Source organism: Chaetodon auriga, chromosome 1, assembly GCF_051107435.1.
Source record: "Chaetodon auriga isolate fChaAug3 chromosome 1, fChaAug3.hap1, whole genome shotgun sequence".
In the NCBI taxonomy this organism is placed as follows: domain Eukaryota; kingdom Metazoa; phylum Chordata; class Actinopteri; order Chaetodontiformes; family Chaetodontidae; genus Chaetodon; species Chaetodon auriga.
Window position 1 is genome coordinate 2,043,684 of NC_135074.1, and position 10,961 is coordinate 2,054,644.

Sequence of the window (10,961 nt, forward strand, 5' to 3'; positions counted from 1 at the left end):
CACCTCAACTGGTTCCTCTCGATGCGGAGGAGCAGCGGCTGTACTCAGATCGAACGGTAAATTGAGAGCTTTGCCTTCAGGCTTAGCTCCCTCTTCACCACAACGGAAATACAACAACTAACAACAGCCAACGTGCTTGCAACGTTGACTTTTGTGTTGTCGATTACAGACAATATTACTATTAATAGTTATTTCACGGCCAAAGGCCCAGTTCAGTCGATGCCCTGGGATGTGGCCATAATGCCCCTTCTACCACACAGCCAGTTCAGCATGCCCAGTCTTGAATTGGCTGTTGTGGCCTTCAATGAGAGTTGCGGATATCCTCATTCAGAACTACATGCAACGCAGCAAAGAAACAAATTGATGTTTCCATCACCCCCCCAGTCACTCACATGGTCATCTGAAGCACTGAGTAGGTTGCCACTGAGGTTGGGATTCCAGGAAAGGCCATACCCTTCTTTCTGGTGGCCTTTCAGCCTCAAGTCAGGACTACACTCGCCACTGGGATCTGAAACACACAAATACACACCATTCAACTACATTTGTGTGATTCATTGGAGTGGGAGCATTCTGAATCATGCTGTCATTAACATATAAGCACAGCAGTGACCCAACCTGGTTTAGATGGGTGCTTATTGTAGTCGAAGACCAGCACATCAGAAGTGGGAGTCTTGGTCGCAATAATGCAGTGATTCTGGGGCATGTAACGTGCTCGGTTCACCTCTCCCTCGTGGTTGATCTTGATCTCGATCTCTATTTTCCCACTTACTGAACCAAAACCACCAAACTCTGACAAGAGAGTACAGACAGACTGTAAAACATCCACACGAAATGGACACCGAACTATTTACAGGTGCATATTATACCTTATAATTTCAGCTATTTTACTCAAAATACACAATATATATGTGGCTAACGTGCTATTGGCAGAAAAATAAGAAATTACTGTTACTGTTACTGTGCCAAAAATGGCATATCATCTTATAACTGTATACACTAATGGAGAGCCTTGACTGCAGACTAGGGACATCAAAGGTGGGTTTTCTCGATGACTTTCTCTCCACTGTGTCGGTATTTGCTTATATTTTACTGGACAAAAATGTTAGTCAAACATACAACAAAATTGGCTGGGATGGAGACAGGATGAAAAATGTATCAAACACCTGCTGAACAAGCAGAGCATTGACTTAGGGCCAGGGCACACTACAACATTTTGCTAAGATTTTTGTCCCAGACAAATCTCTCAAAACCCTGATTTCATGAAAGTTGAGACACTGGAACTGTGTGGGTAGCTTTTCACATTTTCGTGTTTGAAAGATTCATTTTAGTGGTTGACATATCAGTGTCAGTATTTCTTTTTGTTGTGTGTATGTTGGATTGGCATTGTGTGTATTGAGGTTTTGATTTGGACGGTACCTTAAAATTGTTCAGTGGCCATACTAACATACAACACACCAAAGGAGCAGTGAGCCTTCAGCAAACCTACATACAGCTGGGCATCCATCAACATACCTGCTGGAAGACAAAAGAAGAGTTTCAACATAAAGACTGAATCTTGAGTCATTACTCAATTCCCTAAACAAATAAAACATCTGAACTAATCTATGTTCAAACCACTTTCTGACAAAAACCTAGACCATTGTATTGAAGCATTGAACGGTGCCTCACAATATCCTTCACAATTTGCTACTGCGAATTTCAGCTTGTATTTAGGTTCCAGCTTGTGTAAAACCAGTCTTAGGTACTCTGTTGAGTCTTTGACCATTGGTGTTGTTTTAATGACTATTTATTGCATCTCATGTTCTATCAGCATGTGACAATGACACATGTATGCAATGTTGACAGATCTGCACTTCTGCAAGCAATGACAGATATTGAGAGTTGTTGGTGATGTGCCATAAAATGAAAAGACCGCAAACTGATAAAAACAATGACGATGACTATTCTCCTGACTTAACAATGACTTTCTTGTAATGGTGACAAAGTAATATCCCAATGTATGTAAAAAGTATTCAACTGCAGCACTTGTGCAGGATGACTCCAAGTGTATTTACCTCCTTTCTCGCTGTCGTAGTGTGAGGCATCAAACTGGGCATCATCATTTGGTACCTGGACGCTGGCAATCACAAGGTGGTTCTGCTCATCTGATGTATGTGTCCCCAAAACCAGCCTGTGAACGGTGTAGTCCTTCCCCTCTGGCCTGCAGACATAGACATTATTTTAATCTATACCCAGTACACAAAGATAGCTTTGCCTTTCAGTATAACATTAGCGCAGGCCTTTTGATATGGAAAGCAAATTGGTTAGTTTTCATAAAATAGTCCAAAACTGTCCAACACCGTTGATAGTAAAACAGTATCACAGTAAGCTTTTGTACAGGAAAGATTTACAAGCAACAAAAACAACAACATTTTTGGCTTTAATGAACTGCTTAGTGTATTCTTGTCTATGGTAATTCCAGTCCTTCCAGTCCTAGGCTTGACTGATGATGCTCAAAGCCCCCAATTTTCTGGTCCACTTTGTTTTTTTTAAATTGTAATCCTCTTTATGTTGAAAATATGCAAAAACTGTTTTCTAGTTAACTTTTTTGTATTTTTTTCTTGACCAGAAGAACCACAGTATGTAAGGTTTAGCAACAGCGTTTCTGATGTTTCTGCAGAACGGGGGTTCCGCAGAGGACAGTGCTCTCCCTCCTTTCCTCTTGACCCTATACCATTGGACTTCAGACACAACACTGACAGCTGTCACATCCAGAAGTTCTCCAATGATACAGCCATCGTTGGACTAATATCACAGGGGGATGAACTGCAATACAGGGAGGTCATCATCAACTTTGTCAGCTGGTGTGGACTGAACCACCTACACATAAACGGCAGCAAGACAAAGGAGATGGTGATCGACTTCTGCAGTAATGTGCGCCAGATTACACTGGTGAACATCCAGAGTTTGGACATTGAGATTGTGAACCAGTACAAATACCTGGGTGTTCACCTCAACCACAAACTGGACTGGACAAATAACACAGATGTCCTGTACAGAAAGGACCAAAGTCATCTCCATCTGCTAAGAAGACAGTGGTCCTTTAGAGCCTGCTAAGAATATTTATGACACTGCGCAGTGGTCTGCTGGGGTTGTGGAAGCACTAAGAGGGACAGAAAAAGACTAAACAAACTGATCAGGAGAGCTGGCTCTGTCCTGGACTGCCCTCTGGATCCCATAGAGAAAGTGGGTGTGAGGAGGATGTTAACCATGCTAACATTAAACTTGTATACTGCCCACTCGTAACTTGTTGACATTGTTGCTTGGACTTTAAACCATGTTTTATTAACAGTAAAATGGAAATGATAGAAATACCTGCTGACATCTGGAAGCCACTGGACAGTAAGACTGGGCCACTCCAGCGCATGAGTCATTACCAGGTCATATAGGAAAGGAGTGTTTTTCTTCCAAATCTTGTACTCCTCGTTGATGACCCTTTCTTCCACTGCATCGTCATACACTTCGGCAGAACAAAGCTGTGTAAGTTGCAGGTATAACAGCAAACAATAGGAGCTAACGCATTTTCCTTAGTCCGTTGCACTGGAGCAACTAGGGGTTCAACTTCATGTAACATCATGCAACATGCAACAATCTGCGTCAAAATACTGACAAAGAAATCGTAGCTGGTCGCATATTCAGTATTATTATCTTACCCATTATTCATATAACGTTATTGTCAGCCACCGGTTCAGAACTGGTGTACTGATCGCCAACTTATCACCCACTATGGTGTATTTTGGTGAAAGGGGTTGTGACGGTGGAACAGCAAGCAAACAATTTCTTAAGTTGAAATAAGTCATGTTTTGCGCCTTCGGTGTATATTGAACTTAAAGAGCAGAGGTTTGACATGACATCCTCATAACAATGTAACGTTACAACTGAGAATGGCAAGCAGAATAGTTAAAACCAATAAGACTGCCTGTAGGATTTAGCATATCATGCTAGCACCCATAGCAGAGCTAAACGGCAGTGGCGCGCATACTCAGCAACACAGTGAAAACGGCCCACCGCGTACGGTAACTTATTATTTGTAAACTTACCCTCTTTATCAGCCATGTTCCAATCGTGATGTGTCACAATGCTCGAAGGCAAAGTCACAAGATAGACACTGTTTTACTTTATAGTGCTTCTACTAGCTACTAGTGCCTAGTTTGTATCACAACTACTCCTTCCTTTTCAGCGCCGAATTACTCGATACCTACTACGCATGCGCATACGTGTATAACGCGACACCACACATCATGCAGGCTACGTATTACGTGAGAAGGCAGAACTGATGAAAAAAGAGTTGCGAGACCCTATGGCTGTGTCCGAAATAATTCACTCGCCATTTTGTATTGCTCTCCGAATTATATAGTGACAATTATTACACCCTCTGTAGTGAACTGAAAGTATCCCATAATGCATCATGAAAAGTAGTGTACTGTCTAGTGATGGTTACTGACTGTGTCCGAACTACTCACTACTCACTATAGTACACTTGCACTGCTACTGCTTCCTTTTCAAAGCTCATTCACTACTTATACCTACGGCGCGTGCGCCAGCCCGTGCACGCGAACGACGGCCAGCGCATTACACCGAAGAGAAGGTAGACCGTTGAAAAAGAGAATTGCGACAATCTAGGTTTGTGTCTGAAACAACTCAGTATTTTCTAGTGCTGTCCAAATGTGCAGTGAGAATTATTGTATCCTAATAGTGGACACAAAGTATCCCACAACGCATTATGAAAAGTAGAGTACAACCAACAGTCACTACTCAAGTAATATACACAATCATGCAATGGTGGGCTGACAAGAGGAGAAAGATTACAACCTGTCATACAAATGCAACAAATTTTCTGTTGAACTTTTGATGATATGCTTAAGTTTGTTATACAAGTTTCTTAGCCACGCACTTAACTGTGAATTTAATGTGTATACATTACTCCATTACAGCACAAACCATGACTACTGACCCAGTTCACTGACACTAGTCACCCCTGAACAGTAATTACCCATTAATTTGTAAATAGTGAGATTACACTGGTGCACAAGAGAAACATTGATTGCCATTTTTTTAAAAAATATCTTTGCAGTGACCAACAACAATATGTCAAAGAATTTTCACTTAAGGACAGGGAGGGAGCACCTGTTTTCTGCCAAATGTTTCATGTCATCAGCCAGATGGGAGTGATTTACCTTCATGTCAAATTCTTGTGCAGTAGTATCTTATTTTAATGCATATTCATAAAAAAGTAAAATTACACAATCTTTTGACTAATTTGCTATGAAGAAGTTACCAATCAAAGACTTTATTGTTAATAACTATTAATACTATTGAGCAATAGAAACTGAAACTATTTACATGGAATGAAACTTTAACCAAAAAACTTGTGAATGTGTGAATGAATTTTGACTTTAATGTGTCTCCTGAATAATTGTGGTTTGGTGCTGAAAGAGCAGCAGAATGAAAATGTTCCCCACACTGCAAGTCTGGCTGAACCTGAACATCTCTGACATCTGGCCCCAGTGTCTCTTTCACAGGCTCCATTTCTGAGGCAGAAGTTGGGACAAGATGGCACAACAAACAATGGCCTTCACTGCAAAACGGTGCACTACCAGAGCATTGAAGAATATTGACAGCCACCTGGTCTTCATGATGTTAAATGCCCTTTCTGTCACAGAACTGTTAGGATTTGTTTTTTGTCTTTTCCCAGTGTTTTATGTTTCCCCTTGTCCCTGGTGTTTTTTTTGTCTGTTTGTCTGTCTCCCCTGTCTGTCTGAGACTGGGTGGGTCTTCCCAGTGCACTGCTGCTCTGCCTAATTACCAGCACACCTGAGGTGTGTTAGAGCTGAGTGCTGGCAGTATTTAGGAGAGGACATGTGACTGCCTGCCTGTGCCTGATCTGGACCGTCTGACCGTCCTGTCCCTCGTGTGAGTAAATTGCAAAAAAAAAAAAACTTTGTCAGCCCTGCCATTTCGAATTGTCCTTTTTTGCAGTGGATTTTTTGTTGCACTTTTGGACTTAATGCTTCTGTTTTTGCTCTTTGTTTCAGTGTTGTCAGTCCCACTCAGTGTGCCTCTCAGCCTCAGTTACCAGCGTAGTTTTTGGTTATTTCCACTCAGTTTTGAGTGCGTCTTTTGTTCCTCCTTTGTAAATAAATTGATTTTGTTTTTTGCGACATTGTCTCTGTATTTGGTCTGCTCATTTGAGTCCTGAAATAATACTTATTTAAGGAAAAAACCTTAACAAGAACAGGTCTTTGCATGGTGCCTGTTGAACCTTGCTGCAACTGCACTTCTCACTGGTTGCCATAAGGTGTTATCAGTGGGATGGGTTGTGGCATACAGGGATGTCCATCATCCCCTAAAATACAATAGCCTTCTAGTGGGTATAGTCTTTGAGCATATAAAGGCCTATTTTTATGAACTCATTGGATACCAAGGCTCAGGTTCTTCCAATAAAAAAGTCCATGAACTGAAACTGGTGGTCACATCTGGACAGAATAAAACAATTTCCTGTTGAAGTAATACTGAGCATCTGCACTTGGGGGCTTCATTTTTATCATGCACTGGTGAAATTTGCCTTCCGCATTTAACCCATCCTGGTCGTGTTTCCTCCACGGCAGACCAGGAGCGGTGGGCTGCCATCCAACCAGTGCCCGGGGACCCAGTTCCTTTTGTCACCATTGGTCAGGTGGTGATCTTCTTGTATGTTTTTAGTGGGGGTATATTTTTTTATGGAGGATACCCCAGGTGAACATGGGGAGAACATGCAAACTCCACACAGAAAGGCCCTTTTCCTTGAGCAGCAGGCACCGAAGGCATGGTGGAGGACACGCCCCCGGCGCCCACAGTGAGATTCGAACCCGGGACCTTCTAGCTGTGAGGCGACAGTGGTGCCACCGTGCCAGCTAGTACCAGTGATGGAAAGCAGATAATCGTGTTGTGATTGATGTGATTATTTTCTGTGCGATCATGTGGACAATATCATTCACCATGGAATGTGGATTGCTAAACACTCTTTAGATGACATGGTGGAAAGTTGCACTTGTCATCCAAAACGGGAACACTAGAACCTCTGGGTCATGAACCCAACCATGGTTAAATGGAGAGTGGAGGATATGATTGAGAAGACATGACATGGACCTGGTGGATCATGTTTTTCTCCACTCATTTAGAGTGAGCTCTTTGTTGTTCTTTCCTTTTGTTTATCATTAGTTTTAATAAATTATTATGCTTTCTAACTCTTGTCTCTGTCCACCAGCAGCCCCCCTCCAACCCCCCCCACCCTCCCATTGACATAATCGCCCCCTCTTCCACCCCAGTTGACGAAAGATGAACATCACAACTCAGTCCATGCCATACTGCACATACTGTACATATCACTTATACTTATACTCATACACTTATACTTTTTACTTTTACTGCACTGCCAGTTACTACCTGTTGCACATGTCACCTGTTTACATACAGTGTTGCACATGTTTTTATGGTTTCATATAAATTACTTGCACTACCTGCACCTACTTCATACTGTTTATACCTCATGCCACTTGCATTACTTGCATGCATTTTTATTTTGGATATTTTGACTATTTGCACTTCTGGTTAGATGCTAAACTGCATTTCATTGTCTCTGTGTTGCACTCTGATTATGATAATAAATTTGAATCTAATCTAATCTAATCTAATGTCTCTGATCTGTATTTTGAGTGCGAGAAATACTGTATTTAAATGCATAGCTTAACATCTGGAATCCAAACAGCTAACATTTTCATCTACTACTAAGAATTAAATCAAATGAAATTAAACATAAAATTCTTAAATCATTTCTTTGTATCCAGACAAATGTACTGTGTGTGTGAGCAGAGGTAGAGCGGTCGTCCACCTATCAGAAGGTCGGTGGTTCAATCCCTGGCCTCGGCAGTCCACATGCCGAAGTAGCCTTGGCCAAGAATGAAGGGGACTACTCCCAGAAAGCAGAATACATTTACAACAGTGGTGGATATTTACTCGAGTAGAGTATTTAAGTACAGTTTTGAGGTACTTGTACTTTACTGAGTATTTACCATTTTCTGCTACTTTCTATTTCTACTCCACTACATTTCAGAGGCAAATATTGTACTTTTTACTACAAAAAATTTGACAACTTCCTTAGATTCAGATTGATAAATATAAAAATAATCAGATTATAAATAATGATGTATGGATAAGATTCAATTCAATTCAATTGTATTTATATAGCGCCAAATCACAACAGAAGTTGTCTCAGGACACTTTCCATATAGAGCTGGTACAAACCAAACTCTTTTATCTACAGAGACAGACCCAACAACTCCCTCATGAGCAAGCACTTGGTGACACAGAGAGAGAGAGAAAGAGAGAGAGAGAGAGAGAGAAATACAATCACAGTAACAGTGACAGTTCTACTAATAGACTGTAGTACATATAGCATAGTATATACAATACGATATATTTATGTGTATGATATATGTACTTATTGGCAACAGGTAGTATATGTACATAATACAGCACTATGGATGTGTTATGGATCTGTTTCCCCTGTCTGTCTAGCTGGGTGTGTCTCTATACCTGGCCAGCTCCGCCTCCACAGGTGCACACCTGATGCGCATGGCACTGATTAAGGCACAGGATAAAAGAGGAGCGCTCTCTCGTACCTGTTGCCGGATTGTCCTAAATTCTTGGTGTGATTGTGTTTCCTACTAGTGTGAATACTGAATACACCACCTCCTCTCCTCATGAGTTTGCTAATGTCTTTTCATGAACTGCTACTCAAGGTGTGTTTATGTGTTTCAGTTGCCTGCCTGCTGCGTCAGCGTGTGCCTTGCCTCTGACCCGTTTCAACTGAGCTCCCTTAATTTTTCTCACTCTGTGCTTTTCTTTGTTTCCCTTAGCTGTATGATGATCCCCAGGGTAAAATTCGCATGCTACCCCGCAGTGTATATGTAAATACAAATCAATCCACCTTCACTAGTTTCAACATTAAAGTAATACATATCAATTGCAATGACATGACATTATTAGATTTCAATAAAATACATTATTCTGAAATGGGCCATTCTGCATAACGAGGACTTTTACTTTTTGCACTTTAAGTATATTTTGCTGTTAATATTTTTTCACTTTTACTGAAGTAAAATTTTGAATGCAGAACTTGTAACACTCACATACACATGCAGAACAACTTATTATCAGTGGATGCCAACAATAAAGAAGTTTGGTCAATAGCACAAAATAAACAAGGCAGAAGCCAACCATATCATTGACCTAGAGGAGATCAGGCTTTGAGTCAAGTCAAACCTGATGCTGCTGGAGAGAACTGGGAGAGGTAAAGAAAGATGAAACAGTGTTAAGGTTAAAACACTGAAGGACATAAATTCACTTCAAAGCCAATGTGAAACAAATATTTTCATGAGGTTAAGATTACAGAAGTGAGTGCACACCTACAGTTAAGTCCATATGTATTTGGACGTTGTCATGATTTCTTATTTTGTCTCTGTACTGCAGTCCAGAATTCGAAATTACAACCACAATTACAATTAGTCATTTGGCAGACGCTTTTATCCAAAGCGATGTACATATGAATTCACACACAGATGGCACAGCATTAGGGGCAGTTTTGGGGTTCAGTATCTTTCCCAAGAATACTTTGGCATGTGGACTGCCGAGGCCAGGGATTGAACCACTGACCTCCTAATTGGTAGATGACCACTCTACCTCCTGAGCCACAGCCGCCCCAATGAAATGAAATCATGACGATGGACATCAAGTGCAAACTCTCATCTTAAATTTGTGTGTATTTTCAGACGCAACAAGTGAACCATGTAATAATTATAGCCATTTAACAGATGATCAGTTTTAGAGGACCCAAAGTTAGTGTTTCCTATAAACATAAATAAAATGGTCACATTAAATATTTGGTTGCAGATTCTTTGATGACTAAATAATAAATACACTCATACTAAAGCTAAAGGTCTGCACTTTAAGCTCCTAATCATTGTTTCATTTCAAACCCAATGTGTTGAAGAACAGAGCTAAAGTAGCCAAAAATTGTGTGTTCAAATACATATTGAGGTATCTGTAAAAAAAACACCTACACTTCTCCTTCCTCCAATTTCAGGTTCAGAGAATGTGGACATGAGGTATGTTCCTTACCATTGGGAATCAGGAGTTAATTCCTGGTAACATGTCAGCAGTTCCATCTGTGTGTGACCACCACAAGTCAACACCATGCAGACGGGTCTGGTGTCAAACAATCCCCCAGATAACAAAGTAACACCACAGAAACAATCCATTCTGCATTTCTTGTCTCCATCGCTGTTGTGATTTGCTGTAAAGTAGGTGGCAGGTTAGCCCAGTGCTTTGAGTGACCACACTCTCAACCACACATCCCAGAGGAGCATACAGGGGAATCCTTGACTTGAGTCTACACTTTATTAGGTAGACCTGTACAATCTAACGTAATCCAATACACCAGCTCAGCCATGAATTGTGCTTTTGTTGCCAATAATGTTCAGGGTTTGTTACACTGTCATAGAGGTGTTAATTCAATGTTTCAACATTGAGGTCATAGTTGGTGGAGGTGCTGTACTGAGCTGCATTATATTCAGAGGTGTTTCTAATATTCTATCCCCTCGAATATGTAAATAGGGAGGACAAAAAATGAGAAACACCTCTAAATATAATGTAGATCAGTACAATATCACCTTTAACTATGAGCTCAGTACTGAACGCATAACTGAGTCTACACATTTCTGACTGTCAACAAAAACTGAACATAAACATATTACACATTAAAGTAGAATTCATGACAGAGCTGTTATACACTTTGGTCACAGAGAGAAGAAAGTGTTATCCTGAGATAATGTAAAATGAAATGTCATCCAAAAAATACCAAAGTGATGTTGGTCCAACTAGTA

The 10,961-nt window shown here is 40.8% G+C and overlaps 1 protein-coding gene across 2 annotated transcripts in view; it reads right to left on the reverse strand.

The window, feature by feature from the left end:
* The window catches only part of rbbp7 (RB binding protein 7, chromatin remodeling factor), a 14,434-nt gene extending 10,190 nt beyond the window's left edge, over window positions 1–4,244 (reverse strand). The window contains exons 1-5 of one of the 2 annotated variants that reach the window (XM_076728423.1): window positions 4,080–4,244; window positions 3,355–3,499; window positions 2,055–2,200; window positions 616–789; window positions 393–508 (exon numbers count right to left, since the gene is read on the reverse strand). In XM_076728423.1, the coding sequence (XP_076584538.1) occupies window positions 393–508; window positions 616–789; window positions 2,055–2,200; window positions 3,355–3,499; window positions 4,080–4,095 (597 nt within the window). In that variant the 5' untranslated portion in view covers window positions 4,096–4,244. Of the gene's footprint in view, window positions 1–392; window positions 509–615; window positions 793–2,054; window positions 2,201–3,354; window positions 3,500–4,079 lie in introns of both variants that reach the window. The other variant, XM_076728339.1, reaches the window with a different exon arrangement.
* Window positions 4,245–10,961: the final 6,717 nt, after the last annotated feature.